Consider the following 18,635-nt stretch of genomic DNA (forward strand, 5'->3'; position numbering starts at 1 on the left):
GATGATGTTGATGGTGACACTGCATTTAAACTAACATTTATGACCACTGAAGAGTTCTAGCATCATTTCCCTTTAAGAAAGCATGGAAAATATCCTACTTTTATTTATTTATTTTTTAAACAAACATGTGTTGATAATTTGATTTAATTTGTTATCAATTAGGGATGGTTCTTATCTTCTCTATAAAAATAGAACTTCTTAGAAAAATGTGCTAAACAAAATCCCAGTTCTCCATTCATCTAGGAAGTCTGTAGAAATTATTTTTCCTTATTATTTTTTTTCTGGTAGCACTCTCTTCCAAGATAAACATAGCCAGATTATTTTGAAATATAATTAGAACCATCTTTCCAGTGTTTCCTCAAAACAAATACTCAACAATAAAATAAACTATCTCATATAATATGCTAAATTATAGTCAATAACCTACAATCTGAGAACTAGTATTATGCTTAGAAAATAAAATTTTAATTACATCTCTAAGTAAATAAGTCTTACTGGGGCTGAGTTGTTTTTTTTAACACATCTCAGTTTCTCAGAAATTTTAGTTTTGTCCCCAGTTTGTATAAAATTAACTTATAAGAGTTATTTTGGTAAAAATCTGTCTTTGTAAGTCCATTAAAATGCCCAGTTCTATCTAATGTATCCACATAGCTATCAATCTATTTAATAGGTATATCGGCCTCACACGCTATGTAATTTATATTCTCTATTCTTTTAAAGATCATGTTAGAATTACAAGGGAACTGGTTCTCTATTTTACTGGGTTACTCCGGTAACTATTTTCTGGGGGCGGAGAGGGTTAGGAAAACACATTCCCATCTATTGGACTCTAAGTTGGTATAAGCCAGATGTTAGGATACAACTCGAAATGTAAATGTCTCAGGCCCTGGCTGGTTGGCTCAGCGGTAGAGTGTTAGCCAGGCATGTGGAAATCCTGGGTTCGATTCCTGGTCAGGGCACACAGGAGAAGCGCCCATCTGCTTCTCCACCCTTCCCCCTCTCCTTCCTCTCTGTCTCTCTCTTCCCCTCCCACAGCCAAGGCTCCATTGGAGCAAAGTTGGCCCAGGCGCTGAGGACAGCTCCATGGCCTCCACCTCAGGCACTAGAATGGCTCCTGCCAAAATGGAGCGATGCCCCAGATGGGCAGAGCATCACCCCCTGGTGGGTATGCCAGGTGGATCCCAGTTGGGCACATGCAGGAGTCTGTCTGACTGCCTCTCTGTTTCTAACTTCAGAAAAATACAAAAAAAAAAAAAGAATAAAAAAGTAAATGTCTCTGCTGCATTTCTAATAACCTCCCAAGTGATACTGAAGGTGCTGGTCCCCATACCACATTTTGAATAGCAAGAATCCAGAGCACTTCAGCTAACACACTACCATGGACTACAAATCTGAAAACACCTACTCACAGCTCAAAATGCCCAATTATACTACTTTCATACCCTTTACACTAATATTAGATATGAATGTTAAAATTTGAACATCCACAAAGAATATCATTGCAGTGTTTTGAAAATATCTGAAACTCCAAAAGCATGCCTAAGAAACTCAAATACTTGCAAGAGAATGATATGCCATATGTCTAAAAGTATTGCTTCCATTTGACATTGCTAATTAAACACAACATTCACAGACCTCCAGACAGTGAGCTACTTTAAAAAAATAAATGAACCAAAAAATTATTTCATCCAAGGGAGATCATGAGCAGTACTGCCATCATGATGTGCCAGTTTTAAAATATGAAACATGAACAAAGGCATTCACAGAGTGCTGGCAATATGCCAGGCACTACGCTAATCACTTCCCATGAAACAGCTCTAATGCAGTGTCTGCACAGAGGTGGATACATAGAAGGTTCTGGATGAATATTGATGGTGTGATCACTTGAATGATACACTTGCCTTCTGCATCTTACCCAGAGCTTACTGTCCATTCCCACATCTGCTCGTCCTTATTCAGTCTGCTGAGTGGGGGCTCTCGCACAAAGCCACGTGTCCTCCGTAGGGAGCTCCCTGGCAAAGAACAAGGTCACACTTAGCACTCTATGACTTAACTGGCTTAAAACAGATCCTAATAGAACCTAAATGGAAGCACACATTGCACTCTACCCAACCCAACTCCCAGGGTACTTACTGGACAAGGCCCCTGCCATGCCACATTACCATTTTTTTTTGTTTAGAAATTAAATTCAATGGGGTGACATTGATCAATAAGAGTACCAAGTAAACATTTCTATACAGTATGTACTGTTGATTGCATTATATGCCCATCACCCAATCAAATAATTTTCCATCACCATATAATTGCCCTATTTACTCCCCTTCTCAATGAAGCGTTCTCTGTGTTCCTTTAAGACAACCGTCCTCAGAGTGAAAAAACGCCCAGACTTCTCCTCCTCTGGCCAGTGGGAGGTTATCACTGAGAGCAAAGGCAAGGAGCACAGTGCTGTCTTCGATGCAGTTTTGGTTTGCAATGGCCATCACTTCAAACCTCACCTCCCACTGGGGTCATATCCAGGTGAGGCCTGGGGGATTCCCAGCCTTCCAGAGCAAGTGTCAAGTACTTTCTATGCACTTTGGATTGACAGGCAAAATTAGCTGCTGCAACTGCACAAAATACAAAGTAGGGAAAGACTAGAAAGACTCCAAACACCACCTTCATTTCTGTTGACCTCTTTGGGTCTTCACTACACAGGGTATCCAGCTAACCTCCTCCGAAGGCAGGATTTCAGGGAATTCTTACCCACACTGGTTCTCTGTTGGAGAGGCCCTTTGTACCATGTGCCTACCTTGGCCTTTTTCCATCCTGCAAGACACCGGTGACTTTGTTCCGTCCTTGGAGCCTTTTCAGCAGCCTCATGCCCATGGACAGAGTTAGGGGGAGAGTTCTTGGAAACTTTGCTGGTCCTGTCCCATATGCTTAACCTAGTATTTCTTATATGCTTTACACTTTCAGTTTCTCAATAGGCCTGACCACTGTAACTCCCCTAAGAAGGAAAGAGGCAAAGCAAATAATTGATCTCCCAGAAGAAGCTGATGATGCAGTTTTATTAAAATTAATTTCATATAACAGACAGGCTATTCTTTTTTCTCTCCTGAAGGTATTGAGAGGTTCAAAGGCCAGTATTTTCACAGCCGTGAATACAAGAAACCAGAGGGATTTGATGGGAAGCACATCCTGGTGATTGGAATAGGAAACTCAGCTGCAGACATTGCCGTTGAGCTGAGTACTAAGGCTGCTCAGGTGCACTGCTCTCTGTTTAGCTGGTACCATGGAGGAGAGGGATGGGGAGAGACACACTGGAAAATCTGAGCTGTTAATCAAGGCTCCATTACTGCATTAATTGGGTGGCTGGGTGACTGGGTGGTTGGCTGGTTGGCTAGCTGGTGGTTTGTTGGTTGGTTGGTTGGCAGGCTGGCTGGTTGGCTAGCTGGTGGTTGGTTGGTTGGTTGGTTGGTTGGCAGGCTGGCTGGTTGGCTAGCTGGTGGTTGGTTGGTTGGTTGGTTGGTTGGCAGGCTGGCAGGCTGGCTGGCTGGCTGGTTGGCTGGTTGGCTGGCTGGCTGGCTGGCTGGCTGGCTGGCTGGTTGGTTAGCTGGCTGGGTGCTCAGGTACTCAGGGAGGTATCATAGAAAATCTGGGTGTCAAGGAGCCAGAGTTCACCTCCCAGCTCTGCCACTATCAACTGTGTAAACTACACTGAGCTATTTCTCCTCTCAGGGCTATGGTTCTCCTACTTTGTAAATGGTAAGGTTGGACCAGATAATTTTCAGCCTAAGAGGTCTTGTTTCCACCCAGGGCCCTTAGTGAGAAGTCAGCTTGCTCATATATGAGGGAGAGGTGCCACTTAAAAATTTAGTGCATATCTAATTTATATTGAAATATAAATAATCCTCAGTTATTAAAGGATCAAAAAAAGAAAGATAAAATAGACAATACAACTCACAACCAAGATCACAGATATTTATTTAGGTGTACACTGTTACTTTCCAAGCATGTCAGGTTTTACCTGCTCACAAATGACACCACTGGCAACCAAGGAGCCAAACATCACAAGATGTAAATAATGCTGACGGTGATGGCTGGAATTAGTAGAAAATAAATCCCCTTCGGCTTGACAGACATAGGCAAGATGGGAAAATAGCTAGGGTTCCTCTTCCCAATACATTTCCTCCCAACAGGGCCTTGACCAGCAGCCCTATCACTAGGCTCCTCAGCCTGGGTTCTTCAGGCTGCACGGGCCTTACTGTGCCATGTCCACAACCAGAAAAACTGTCCTGTCCTGAATCACACAGGACAGTGTGGGAGGAAGCTGATTCCCTTCTTAGTCCCACTCCAGGGAACTACAGATCTATGCATATACACGCTATGGTCATTGGGTTATCATCATACATTTCCTGGAATTACAATTATTTACCCTCATAAAAGACACTTGGGCAGGTGGAAAGGTGAGAAGACGGAAGAAGCACTGAACCACAAGTGTAAATGAGGTAGATACCTGTGGATTTATGACTATTATTAGTCCAAAGATTCTTCTCATGTTTTTGTGAAAGTTCCCAAGACTGGTCAAATGTCATTTTCCTCAATCAGTGTACATACCACTGGATACTTCTTTTATGAGAAAGTTGCCACACGGCAGTGAAAACTAGAAGGTACTTCACTTGGAGGTCAATCATCTTGAAGATAAAGCACTGCAGGAATTTCTGGGGCCATACATGTGATATGACACCTACGTGGTAGATTCCTCCCAAAAGGGACAATGCCCTGATATAAACTGTCTTCCTTTTTGCTTACCAGGTGTTCATCAGCACCAGGCAAGGTTCCTGGGTCATCAGTCGTATCTCTAAACATGGCTATCCCCTGGACATGGTGCTCCGCACCCGGTTTAGATCCATGCTCCAAAATGTCCTGCCACGAAGAGTTCGAACATGGATGTGGGAACGACAGATGAATCGGTGGTTCAACCATGAATATTATGGCCTTGAGCCTCAAAATAAGTAGAGTTATTTTTCTTTCTTTATGGTATACTCATTGGTAAGCAAGGTAGTCAGAGGTGCCTCTCTTCACAAAGGGTGTCTGCAAACATGGTAGTTCAACTTACAACTTACCGTTATAGATATCACAGAGGTTCTGAAGTGTGAATTCCAAATTTGCTCTGTGTGCCTTTAAAAAGGTAAATACTTAAGAAGGTTGAATAGAAATGGTATGAGCTGCTCCAAAAAGCAGAACTAGGTCAGAGAAATAACTTTCTAAAACCCAGACTATCCAACATTAGAATGGCTGCTTTAAGTGATTGGCACCTTTTTTTCAGAGGGCTGTGGTGAGAAATAGTTGTCAAATTCTCCATCTGATAACACATGCTTTGCTAACTCTATATGTCATAATGGTTCTTCCCATGGGCAGCTTTTGAGAACATATTCACTGTCTCTTTGCAAAAAAAAAAAAAAAGTTCTGCTCATCTCAGTTATACATAATCCATCTTATAAACACAAGCAAACATGATATACATTTATTTTTCTTTAGTTGATAAAAGGCTCCTTCCCTTAAAAAAAAAGAAAAGCTTTGGAATCTTTTAACAAATGCCATGTACTGCTACAGTATGATACCTGATACATGTGGCATGTATTGACTTCTATCTTTGAAAAATGGTTCTTAACCCTGGCTAGTTGGCTCAACGGATAAACTGTTGGCCCAGTGTGCAGAAATCTGGATTCGATCCCCAATCAGGGCACACATGAAAAGCAACCATCTGCTTCTCTCTCTACCTCACCACCTGCTACCCCTTCTCTCTCTCTTCCCCTCCCATAGCCAGTGGCTCGGTTCCTTTGAGCATCAGCCCCAGGCACTGAGCATAACTCAGTTGATTCAAGTATCTGCCCCAGATGGGGTTGCAGGTGGATCACAGTAGGAGTGCATGTTGGAGTCTATCTCTAGAAAAGAAATGAGGGATAAAGGAAGACAGGGAAAGGAAGGGAAGGGAGAAGGGAGAAGGGAGAAGGGAGAAGGAAGAAGGGAAGGGAAGAAAGGGAAGGGAAGGGAAGGGAAGGGAAGGGAAGGGAAGGGAAGAAAGAAATATGGCATTTAAGCCTACAAGAAAGAGAATTAAGAACTATAAGCAGACTTGGCTTCCTCGCCCATGCTGTCACATAGAGACCTCATGGAGAATTGGGACTAACAAATATCCCCAAACGTAATTCTACACATTAATTTTCACACTGATTCCTTGCTAATTTTTAAAACTAATGGGAATTTAACACATTTTCCCTTTATTACTGAGAGATCAGATCGAGATTCAATGGGACAGCAAGAAAATTAAAGGTAGATAATAGAAAAGAATGCTAAAAGCATCTTATCCAGAGGCTAAGTGCCTCTGGATACTCAGGGATTAACCCTCGGCACTGGCATTCTAAGTGCTTGACGAGGCTTCCCTTTTTGAAATATCTTTTACCCCCACCACCTACATGCTTCTACTTTGTTAAAGACAAGAGAGTTGTAACATGAAATTCAAAGTGAGATAGTAAACTGGCTGCAAGCCAACTAATTCCATTAGAAAGGTGTATGGATATTTGAGAAAACTCTTATTTTCAGAGCTAAACTCATAAAATATGGAGAAGGCACAAGAATCCTCATTAACTGCCCCTTCTAAGTGTTTTCTTCTGTGTGTCTCAGATACCTTATGAAAATACCTGCAGTAAATGATGACCTTCCAAGCCGTATACTCTATGGGGCCATCAAGGTGAAATCAAGAGTGGTAGAGCTCACGGAAACTTCCGCCATCTTTGAGGATGGGACAGTGGAAAAGGACATTGATGTCATTGTCTTTGCAACAGGATATACATACTCTTTCCCATTCCTTGAAGATTCACTTGTTAAAGTCGAAGATAACATGGTCTCTCTGTATAAGTACATGTTCCCTTCCCACCTGGAGAAGTCAACCCTTGCCTGCATTGGTCTCATCCAGCCTCAAGGTTCCATTTTCCCAACTGCTGAAATGCAAGCTCGCTGGGCAACAAGAGTTTTCAAAGGTAAGTGAGTAGGCAAGCACGTAGCTGTTTGACACTTGGTGGAGATTGCTTGATAATGAGTTTAGACAAGAAAGTTGCCAAGCTTGGCTGCTCTCATGAGATTTATACCCTAAAAAGTTAGTAAAGAAGTCACAAAATAACAAATATAAAGATACAATAATAATAAATGTCTACAATCATTCCATTAAAATATTAGAAAGTTCTGTGAATTTTGATTGGCATAAAGTTAAGTGCATGTGATCCTTTATTTCAATCAAGAATGGACTACTAAGCAGACAATATCTATGATTCCTCCATCTACCTATATGATGTTTATAATTTCCTCAGGATAAGTGCAAATCAAGAAACGCAGGGCCTACTCAACAATTCACTCCAAATTAACTCTCAATACCTAAGTAGTTGGACCTAACAGATCCCTACAATATTCCAAAATTATTGAAAGGTTTCTACTTGAGCATCACCATGGCACTTTGCACTCCACAGAAGGCTATAATCTCCGGGGCCCAGGGTCGATTCAACTCCAAATAAAACACTGAAAACTGAGCCCTGTGCTAACTGGGTGGGACAGAGAGAAATTTTTTTTTTTTTTTTTTTTTTTTTTTTTTACACTTGAAACCTATACAATTTTATTAACCAACTAATTCAATTAAAAATAAACTAAAATATTTTTAAAATCTATTTTAATCATTCAAACAGATGCAAATTTCTCATATAAACTATTTACATGCAAATCTAAAAGTGCATAAAATAGAGTACATTATGACCAAATTGACTTTGTCCAAAGAATATAAGAATAATTTTACGAATTCTATCATTTTCAATAACCACATTGATGGAAACACTGAAAACTGTATGATCATCTCAATTAGAAATATAAAAAACAATTACAAGCAACACTCATTCATAATCAAAAAATAATCTTGTAATATAAATCAATTTCTTAACCTAGCAATTTTTGCAAACATTATTCTAAATAAAAAAATTATAAGATACATTCTTTTCACAATTCAGGACAAGGTGAAGATACTTACTTTCATCATTTATTGCTTTTAACATTGCCTTACTTTCTAGTCAGTGTGATATTCTACTTTGTGTAATAAAAATAAGTAAATTAAAGTGGTAAGATTTCTTTAAAAAGGAAGTAAAACTGTCATTCTTTGAAAATGATTTGGTGGCATACATCAAACATCCAACACTACACAGACAAATAACTAGAAATGAGAGAATTGAGCAAGATAGTTAACCATACAAAATCAAATGCATATCTATACAGAAGTATCAAACAGAAAAATACTTAAAGAAAAGACATTATGTATAATAGCAACACAAACTATAAACTGCTTTAGGAATAATTCTTAACAGATAGTTTGCAAGGATACCTACACAGAAATGTATAAACATTACAAAAACATGTTAAAAACTTTAACAGGAGAGGGAGGACCAAATAAGATGAGATGGAATGAGATGCGAGAGAGAGGATGTTCGCTAGTAAGAAAGTTAAGTAATCACATAATTGTTGAATCTTCTGAAAATGACCCATCGATTCAGTATGATTACAATATAAGTCCCAATAGGTTGTGTGTGCATCTGTGTGTGTGAGAGACAGAGAGACTGAAAAAGCTAATTCTAATGTCGATATGAAAGAGCTGAAAACCTATAATAGATAAGACAAACTTGTAATTTGCAAGTTAAGGAAATAGTAGGGGGAGATCTGAATTAGGTGAATTTTCTGACTGCTTGGTCGACTCATTATTTATCATATTGTTATCTAGAAATGAAAATAAATAAATTGTCTTAAGTACTCAAAATTTACCTGTTGAGTTTGAATTCTCCTATCTGATATTAAAAATAACATTTAAAATTTTATTTAATTATTTTTTAACCTGAAGTTTATAGCATATTAATTATAACTGTTAATTCAAAACAAACTGTTAGCATTGGTTTGTTCATAGCTTTCTTTATCTTATTTATTTCTTATTTATGTACATCATTAAAAGTGAACACCTGTGAACCCATCACTCAATGCAAGAATTAGAACTTTATTAACATACAGCATTCAAACCACAAATGCAGTGAACCGTTTCAATAAAAACCTTTTTTGGTAGCAGATATCTGTCACTATTGCCTACTTAATGTTATTTGCCCTTTTGACAGAGAGAAATTTAAACAGATCGTTTCAGCATAATGAGACAGACACTCTGACACAGGAATGCATATGAAGAATCACATGCTGTTTGACACTTTTACAACACAATGTACGAGGTACAGAGGGTGAGAGGTTGTTCCTATTGAAGAAGGAGCCAAGACACAGGATCCACACAAGACATGCTAACAAGCTTGAAGGTCAACTGTAGATCACCTCCTCTCAAATCCGGCTACCCATAAAAGTCACCAGGTAGACACTCAGGGACACTGATAAAGTCTGGCCTGGAGTCCTAGAATCTCCCTGTCAGAAAGCACTTCAGCCAGAGGACCCAGTAAAAGGTTATAGCAAGAAACGGACACTGTCAGATTGACGTTTTTGATACATTACTTCAGAGTTCGTGGGGAAGTTAGATTGGAAAAAATAAAAAATGGCCTGACCAGGCAGTGGTGCAGTGGATAGAACGTCGGACTGGGATGAGGAAGGATCCAGGTTCGAGACACTGAGCTCGCCAGCTTGAGCGTGGGCTCATCTGGCTTGAGGAAGAAAAAAAAAGCTCACCAGCTTGGACCCAAGGTCGCTGACTCAAGCAAGGAGTTACTCAGTCTGCTGAAGGCCCGCGGTCAAGGCACATATGAGAAAGCAATCAATGAACAACTAAGGTGTCGCAACGAAAAACTGATAATTGATGCTTTTCATCTCTCTCCGTTCCTGTCTGTCTGTCCCTATCTATCCCCACCCCTCTCTGTCAAAAATTAAAAAAAAAAAAAAAAAAAAAAGAAAGAATGGCGTCTCAGGCCGGGGAGTAGGCAACTGTTATAGACTACAGTAAACGAGATGCAACATAAGCCAGGCAGACAAAGCGGAGGACAGGGGGTGGATGTGAGAAATCGTCAGGCCAAAGCCAGCAGGACATAATGACTGGCTCAATATGGGAAGATTGGAGAGAAATCAAGATGCTGACCTGCTGATCTCTGGCCATGGAAACTGGGTGCACAGCAATGCCATGGAGAGACAGGAGCTATGCGAGGGTGATGTACATCTGAGCAGAAGGGCTTCAGTGAGGAACTCGGTAGGGTCCATTGGACCTGAGATGTGAGATGAGCAGCCACACACAGGGGAAATGACCCTTTCAATACTGAAGCCCGAGGGACACTGCGCAGGTGGAAGCAGCACTCACACTGACAGCTAATGCACCCATCTCCCCTCTCCAGTCCCACGGCCCACCCTTCCCTAGTTCAGACCCTTCGCTCACCAGGTTTACGGCAGCAGCCTCTTCACTGGTCTTGCTGCCTCTAAACTCACCTCCCTGGAGCCCATTTTCCAAAGTCTAGCCTCAAGAAGGATCTTGCCAAAAGCAAATCTGATCCTGTCAGCCCCTGCAGACAACCCTCTGCGGATTCCCAACACCTCAGAGCGGAGCTCATCTTCTGTCCCCAGAGTCAGTCCTCCCCTTCCCCACCTCAGAGTGCATGCTGGAGCCTGGGCTCCCAGTGCAGCTCACAGGGAGCTCAACGGGCACGCTGCCCCCTGGAGCTCAACAGCAGCAACCTGAGGGTCCTACATGGGAACACCAGAGCCTAACTGCAGGAGGCCACCACCAGGTCAAGTGATGACGCTGAATCAAACCCACTACTCAAACCAGCCTTTGTTTTCTAGGTTTGTGCACCTTGCCCTCAGAGAGGACTATGATGGAAGACATTATCAAGAGGAACAAAAGAAGAATTGACCTGTAAGAAACTTGTTTTATTTTCATCTTTACCTGGAACGGTGTTTCTCAAGGTACACTGCTCTACACACCTGTAAGAACTACCTAGCTGCTTGCAGAAATGCAGATTCCAAGGCCACATGCAGCCCAGACCAACTGAATCAGAGTCTCTGCATGAGGCTGCCATTTGTATTTACTGTGTGCTCTTCCTAGGTGACTCTCACACATAGTAGTTTTACAACCAACTACTTAAAGATGGGGATTTCACCAAATCAGAACATTCTCTCCCCTGACTTTCATTTCAGATTTGCAGGGTTCCCACGATAAAATCCTTATCTTCTCAGGCACCCACACTGTGTGGCTGGAGAGGGAATGGGACGGAAGCAATGGTGGGGACAGTGGCCTGAGTCTCTGGAATGTTAGCCAGGGGATCTCCTAGCCAAGTCAACTAGAAAGAGGTTAGGTGACATGAAGGCTTGAGGATTTCCACTTGTGACTGAAGTGAAATGAGGTTCAGTTGTGATCACGTCCCTGGGAAAAGTTGACTCGGAGCCCTACATGAAGGATACCACATGAAGGGCGTATCTCATGTTCAAATTCTCATTCAACTCACATTGTAGAGCACCATATGCCAACCAGAGTGCCAGGGACTTTAATAAATTGACAAGCATATATTAACTGTCTCCTCTGTGCAAGACGCTGGGCTAGGCTTTCACCTTCATTCTCATGAGTCTTGGCAGCAATCCTGAATAGTCGGTACTCTGCTGAGTCAATTCCAAATAATGATCATGGCTGTATATATTGTCACACTTCTAGAACTTCCATGTATTCATGACTATTTATTTTACAGCCTACAGTCAATCTGAGACACAGGCCTCCCCACGGCATAAGCCAACACTTTCCACAGGAGGTTCACTAAAAACTCATTTGTTTGTTCGCTCATTCCTTCATCCTTCCGATAAGTATTGAACATTATTTGATTCTTCCCTTCTTACTTTCTTAAGGTTTGGAAATAACCTGAGCCAGATTTTTCAGACCCATTACATCGACTACTTGGACGAGCTCGCTGCAGAGATAGGTGCAAAGCCAGACCTCCTCTCTCTCCTCTTCAGAGATCCTAAACTGGCTGTGAAAGTCTACTTTGGACCCTGCAGCTCTTACCAGTATCGCCTGGAGGGGCCTGGGAAATGGGAAGGAGCCAGGAGTGCCATCCTCTCCCAGGAAAAGAGGCTGCTGAAGCCTTTAAAGACGCGGGCTCTAGCACCAACATTCAATTTCCCAGTCTCCTTCCTCTTGCAAATCCTGGGGCTGCTTGCTGTTGCTTTGGCCTTTGTTTTCCAACTTCAATGGTACTGATCCATCAGCTTTTGGCTTTATTACCAGGCAGTACCTCTTTAATAAAAAATAAAAAAGACAAAACAAAAAAATATTAAATCTATATTCTAAAGTTTAGAATTGAGGAAGAGTTTGTGGAGAATCAGCAGCATTAGGTCTATGTATGAAACCACATAGTGTCATGAAATATCTCTGCCATTTCACTCCTCATTCAAATTCACCAGACTATCTATAAAGGACAATAAAATAACAAGGGCTAAATAGTGTTGCCAGTCCTGGTATAAGCACCTGAATTTGGAAAATAGCAGAATTACCCAGAATGAAGAGTAGGCCCGATGGTTTAAAATCACTGGAAAATTTAAGTAATGGGTAAATATTTATACCAGTCTTCCTATCCAAACTCTATTTAGTGACAAAGTTCTCAGACATTAGGTCACACTCCATTTACATAGTGAGAAAATACTCAAAAATACTGGAGAAAAAAATGAAAAGAGACTTTAAAACCATTGTAATACTCAGACACGTTTAGGGCATTTCTAATATTTTTAGTATTTCTTATATTTCCTATATTTTTCTTGTACATTGAAAGAAACACTGCTGTAAAAATAAACATTCCATGACAGCTGTACACCATATATACAGTACTTATCACAGACCAGACTTTGTGCTTTGTGCACATTATATGCATTATTTCATTTGATTCTCACAACAATTTCAGGACATGGGTGCAGCCATTATATGCACTTAGCAGAAATGAAACTGAGACCCAGAGCTATTGAATAACATACACAACAACATACAGCTGGTCTGATGATGAAACTGGGATTGGAACCCAGATCTGCTTGACTCTAGAATTAAAGATCATAACTTTACCCTATCATATACTTAATTACAAAAATCCCTAGTATTTCTTTCATGTATAATTATCTATGTATTACTTTTAGAGTATATTTGCACTACTTGCAAATATGACTTGATTAATTGTATTGACAAGATCTGGTTTATAATTCAGCTAGTTCTAAGAAGCACTTGAGGGAATTTGCACTTGAAGACGCCTATACAATAATATTTAACATAATCATTGACATTTGGGGAAAACAAGCCTCAGGATGGAAAAGTACATTTCCCAAGTAGATGAAAAGCATTATGATGACTGAGTCATGTATTTAGTTCTAACCTTACAGACAACCAAGGCAAAAAGAAAGACCATATGTCATATTTGTCATCTGTTAGAAGAAAGCATGCTAGTTTGTTGGAAGAGACAAACATTTTCTTGAAGCTGAAGTCCACAAAGACACAAGTAATTCAAGGTCAGTGGACATTGAGCAACATAATAAACATCTGGTTATGAAACACACACTATATATGCACTGAGCTTTGGGAGGTAAAACTCTGCCATAAGCCCAGACCAAGGCCTTCAAAGAGAGGAAAAGGGTCAAAGGTGAAAAGATTCGGGCAACTTTCTGCTCCTACTCCTTCAAAGCCTCTGCTGACACGGTTCTTCACTTTGGCCTGCGTTTCTCCCTCCAAAGCCTGGAACAAACAATGTGAGGCCAATGTCTGTCCGGAGAAACGTTTTCCTTAAAGTCCATGGAAATGACAGCAGCATTTCAAGATGTTTTTTTCACTATTCCTGTCAGCAGATTTCTTTGAAAAAAGATTGCAGATGGTACATTTACTTAGTTCATGATTGAAAACTGACTACTTTATTCATTTTTTTTTTTTAGACAGAAAGAGAGTCAGAGAGAGGGATAGATAGGGACAGATAGCCAGGAACGGAGAGAGACGAGAAGCATCAATCATTAGTTTTTCCTTGCGACACCTTAGTTGTTCATTGATTACTTTCTCATATGTGCCTTGACCGTGGGCCTTCAGCAGACTGAGTAACCCCTTGCTCGAGCCAGCGACCTCGGGTCCAAGCTGGTGAGCTTTGCTCAAACCAGATGAGCCCACGCTCAAGCTGGCAACCTTGGGGTCTCGAACCTGGGTCCTCCACATCCCAGTCCAACACTCTATCCACTGCGCCACCACCTGGTCAGGCTACTTTGTTCATTCTTAAAGATTATTTGCAAGCCATTCTATTAATAATAATAATAATAACAACAACAACAACAACGAGATTTATCAAGCCTTTACAGCAAGAACAGCAAATCCAGCCCACTCCCTCTCTCTGTAAATAGAGCTTCACTGGCACCCAGCCACACCGACTCATTTGCTGTGCAGCTGCTCTCCTGCTACAGCGGCAGAGCTGAGCAGCTGCAACAGAAAAAGCACGGCCCACAAAGCCTAAAATATTCACTGTCTGGCCCTTCGCAGAAAAAGTTTGCCAGTCCATTTTGTGATGTGCCACACATTGTCCTCACTGTCTGTCACAGCCTCGCTCTTCATTACCCACCACCCAGTGCCTGTGGTGATAACCCTGCTCCTATGGAAGAGACTGAGGAACAGTTGTCAGATTAATGCTGCATTAGTGGGGAGAAACAGCTCCATTAGGAGAAAATTATTATTAAATTTATATCCTTGAGCCTGACCCAGCCAGTAGCACAGTGGATAGAGTGTTGGACTGGGACGTGGAGGACCCAGTTTTGAAACCCTGAGGTCACCAGCTTGAGCGTGGGCTCATCCAGTTTGAACACAGGCTCACCAGCTTGAACATGGGGTCACTGGCTTGAGCATGGAATCACAGACATGACCCCATGGTCTCTGGTTTGAGCCCAAGGTTGTTGGCTTTGGGGTCACTTGCTCTGCTCTAGCCCCCCTGGTCAATGCACATATGAGAAAGCAATCAATGAACAACTAAGGTGCCGCAACAAAGAATTGATGCTTCTCATCTCTCTCCCTTTCTGTCTGTCTGTCCCTATCTGTCCCTCTCTCTGACTCTCTGTCTCTGTCAAAAAAAAAGAAAAAAGAAAAATTATATCCTTGAAAATTTCAGAAAGAGGACGATCTCTCAAAATCTTTCCAAATATTCTAGTACCTTTTTAAAAACATAAATAGTTCATTTTCAGAAACTGGGATTGACTAAGGAGGAGTCACTCATATCTATTCTTCTGCCTCCATACATCCTGAAACGCAAAACTGACTCAAATAAACCATCTGGGATACTCTGGTCCAAACTATGATTCACAGACTACCTGCATCAGAATATATCAGGGAGCTTATAAAAGCTGAATTTAAATGTAACAGTAATTCAGACTTGCTAAACTGAAATCTCTGATGGCATCTCCAGTCTTGATAAGCTCCCTAGAAGATTCTTGGGCACATTAAATTTAGGAACCATTCATTTGAGATCTCTCCCAAAAAAAAAAATCTGCTTTCAGAGATTAGCCTGTGACTTTTTCCACACTTCAGGGCCAACCTAGTCCTTAGGTTCAGCCCTGGTGCCTCTTGCTACATACAGTCTACACGGTTTGTCCTCCTCCCTAATCTCTCCCTGTGACTGCACCCTTACCAACTCTTCGTTGTAAGTCTTCTCCATATGTTAGCTCCTTGATTTTCCCACCTAAAGCCAAATATATCACATTTGTTCTTTACAGAAAAATAAAAATATTTTTAAACTAAAACTCTTGGGCCATAATATGTGACAAAATTTCAAATAATGAACATTTCAAATGCTTAACCCAGAAAGAATCCAGCATTCACATTACAATGAGAGTGGCAAAGGCAGCTTCTTTCTGATAACTGGGCTTCCACCGTGAAAAGAAAAGGCGCTGTCACTGACCTGCAACCCCAGAGCAGAGCTTTTGGCTATTTCCCAAGAGGCAGGATGTCTACACAGAATATACCTCACTTTCTCGTCCAGTCTGCCTTAGGAGCAGATCATGAACCAATGAAGCTTAAAAAACAAACAAACAAAAAAAAAACCCACGGCTCCTGAGATTAGATTCCACTTAGTCCAAGGGTTCTGTTTATTAAGGAAAATGCCTGTAGGAGGGAAACTAGAAAGAGTGTAGAAAAAGCAGGAAGAGTCCTCAGACAGCAATGCATGCTTGGTGCTGAGTGAAGGACAGAGGGAAGAAGCCTTGCGTAGAAACACCCTACAGGAGGCTGTGCAGCTGGAGGAAGGTGAGCAGAGGCCCTGCTGAGTCCTTGTGCCATCAGAGAAGTCCTGACTCTCCCATGAATGGTCTGTTCAGTCCTTCTGCCATATCAGTCACCACTGGAAGCAGCTCACGTGCAACGGGGCCATAGCACCAGCGCAGCAATACACTCAAGTGCAGCAGCCCAAGCCTTGGTCAAGTACACACCTGTGGTTAGAGATCTATGAAGGACATTCTTTCGGTTCTCACAGGTTCCTAACATTATTTTTTTTTAGTTCATTGAATTACAGTTTATAAATGAATGTACCTAGTCATCTGTTGTGGCCGTCATTCACAGCCAACGCTAGGACCCCTTCTCCCTGCAAAAGAGAAATTAAATTAGGGAGTCACAGTGGCATCTACACGGTTCACCGTTTCCATTCTTCAAAGGGGAGAGCATAAAAGTCCACAGTGCGTGGCACCAGCCAGTGTTCCCCTTGGCATTTCACTGTTGCTGTTCAACAAATTAAAGATAAACAATGGCTACCATAAGGTTCCGCCTTCTGAGTAACACTCATCTCTCAGACCGGGTTCATCTGGTGTACAGGGGACACCCAGGCTAACTCTGGCTCACACTCGACCACATTTTGACTTCTGCTAGTTCCACAGTTCTCACCATGGCACCAGCAACTATAGGCACCTCTGATTCCTCTGGATGAAGGAGGCGGGGCCAGGATTTTTCCTGTTTTGTTCTGTGGTTCAGAACAGGCCCACTACACCAGCACCACTCCCTCTGTCTGTGATTTTGGAGGAGCTGTAAAGCCATACTCCCTGACTCAAAGTTCAAAGAAAGTGGTAAAGGCTTGAGTACTTGAAACAATAAAATCAGATATTTTGAAGTCCTCTGTGTTCAATGATAAGTACACTGCTGGGTGGATTATTACTGGTTAATCAAAAGAATAAACTTGGATTCTGAACACAAAAGGAAATATTATAGTAATTTTTCTTAAGTACTTCCATTCATAGCTTCTAACATGGTGTCAGACAATGGCTTGGTGGTTTGTCTATCAAATATTGGCATTTGGCACAAATTGGGATAGAGAGGCAACACCTCTTTAGAATCTAATTTGTGTTGGTATGTTATCTTTTTCCTGTTGTCAAAATCCTCCATTCTATACATTGTGCATCACAACAAAAAATTTTTATTTTCATATTATCATCAAATCATTTTTGCTAATCCCACTCCCAAATGAATTCATAAGATTACAAATTTCAAGGGTACTGAAAATCTCCTGCAACTCTCCTGTTTAATGCCATCTCACTTACAGATGGAGAAACCAGTCTCAGTCTTTTGTTATTTATTAAGCTTCTTCTCCAGCCCAGGGAATCTCTATGACCTCGTACCTGGCACAGTGAATTCAGAGCCCAGCAGAATTTTTCTCACCCAGTGGTTGTGGTTAGGAACAGGCTTGAGGAGATGGGGAGCAGCAGATGGAGGTCAGAAATCCCAGAGCACAGCCCTGCTCTGACCCAAGTTCTTACCAGTTTGTGCTGGTTCAATCCCTGGGGCCAAGTGAGCACACTTCCTCACCGCCAACTGCCATCCAGCTAAATATACCATCTCTGATTCCTCTTGAAATGCAGTCCTTTGGTGTGTAATTATTTCACAGTGCCCCCAGGCTCTAGTTTCTCTTATTAAGTAATCAGGTTCCAATCACTTAAGCAGTTCTATTCTTACAATTTTGTACTTGTTTGAAAAAATAATGTACAAATTCTTTAAAAAGTAACATTTTTATTTTATTCTTGAATCATCACTATTACTTAATAATGAGGTTCATGTGCCTGCTGGGCCCTGCACAAGTTCACAACCCTTGGGATCAGACCACACATCGTTCCTCTGTTTTCTGTTCCACCCTGAGCAATTTTTATGCAATACTTGCGTTTTCACTTTGTAACCACCAAAAACCTGGCTCAGGAAAGATGTGACATCATCAAATGGAACTCAGCCCTATCTGATATTAAAACGTGAACTACTTCCAGCTAATATCTTGCTCGGTGTTCAATAGACAAGGAGTATTCCTGGGCTTTCCTCAAAATTTTAAAATAACTCAGAGCACCTCTGCACACAATTTTGGAATAACAGCCCAGCCTCACGTCCTGGCCCCTCAACCATTCCAAAAGACCAAAGTGGGAGCTCATTCTGACTTCAGTACTTGATGTATTTGCATTTTACTTCTTTGAACAAGAGGAAGCTGTCTAAAATGCCCAGAAAAAGAATCATGGTTTCTATGCCATCGTTAAAAATATTGACTTTTATGTAGTCAACTGCGATTGCCTAACTCATTTAGCAATTTTGTGTTGATGAAACAATTTTGCTTTGATGAAGTTATTTGACTTATTTTTTATAA

The 18,635-nt window shown here is 41.3% G+C and overlaps 1 protein-coding gene across 7 annotated transcripts in view; it reads left to right on the top strand.

Annotated features, from left to right (window-relative positions):
* LOC136395932 (dimethylaniline monooxygenase [N-oxide-forming] 2-like) overlaps positions 1-12,860 on the top strand; it is a 37,202-nt gene extending 24,342 nt beyond the window's left edge. For 3 of the 7 annotated variants that reach the window (XM_066371483.1, XM_066371484.1, XM_066371482.1), the window contains exons 4-9: positions 2,355-2,517; positions 3,101-3,243; positions 4,795-4,994; positions 6,667-7,022; positions 10,825-10,897; positions 11,878-12,858. In XM_066371483.1, the coding sequence (XP_066227580.1) occupies positions 2,355-2,517; positions 3,101-3,243; positions 4,795-4,994; positions 6,667-7,022; positions 10,825-10,897; positions 11,878-12,229 (1,287 nt within the window). In that variant the 3' untranslated portion in view covers positions 12,230-12,858. Of the gene's footprint in view, positions 1-2,354; positions 2,518-3,100; positions 3,244-4,794; positions 4,995-6,666; positions 7,023-10,824; positions 10,898-11,877 lie in introns of all 7 variants that reach the window. The other 4 variants (XM_066371481.1, XM_066371487.1, XM_066371486.1 and 1 more) reach the window with 4 other exon arrangements.
* Positions 12,861-18,635: the final 5,775 nt, after the last annotated feature.

This window comes from Saccopteryx leptura, chromosome 2 (genome assembly GCF_036850995.1).
Source record: "Saccopteryx leptura isolate mSacLep1 chromosome 2, mSacLep1_pri_phased_curated, whole genome shotgun sequence".
Lineage (NCBI taxonomy): Eukaryota > Metazoa > Chordata > Mammalia > Chiroptera > Emballonuridae > Saccopteryx > Saccopteryx leptura.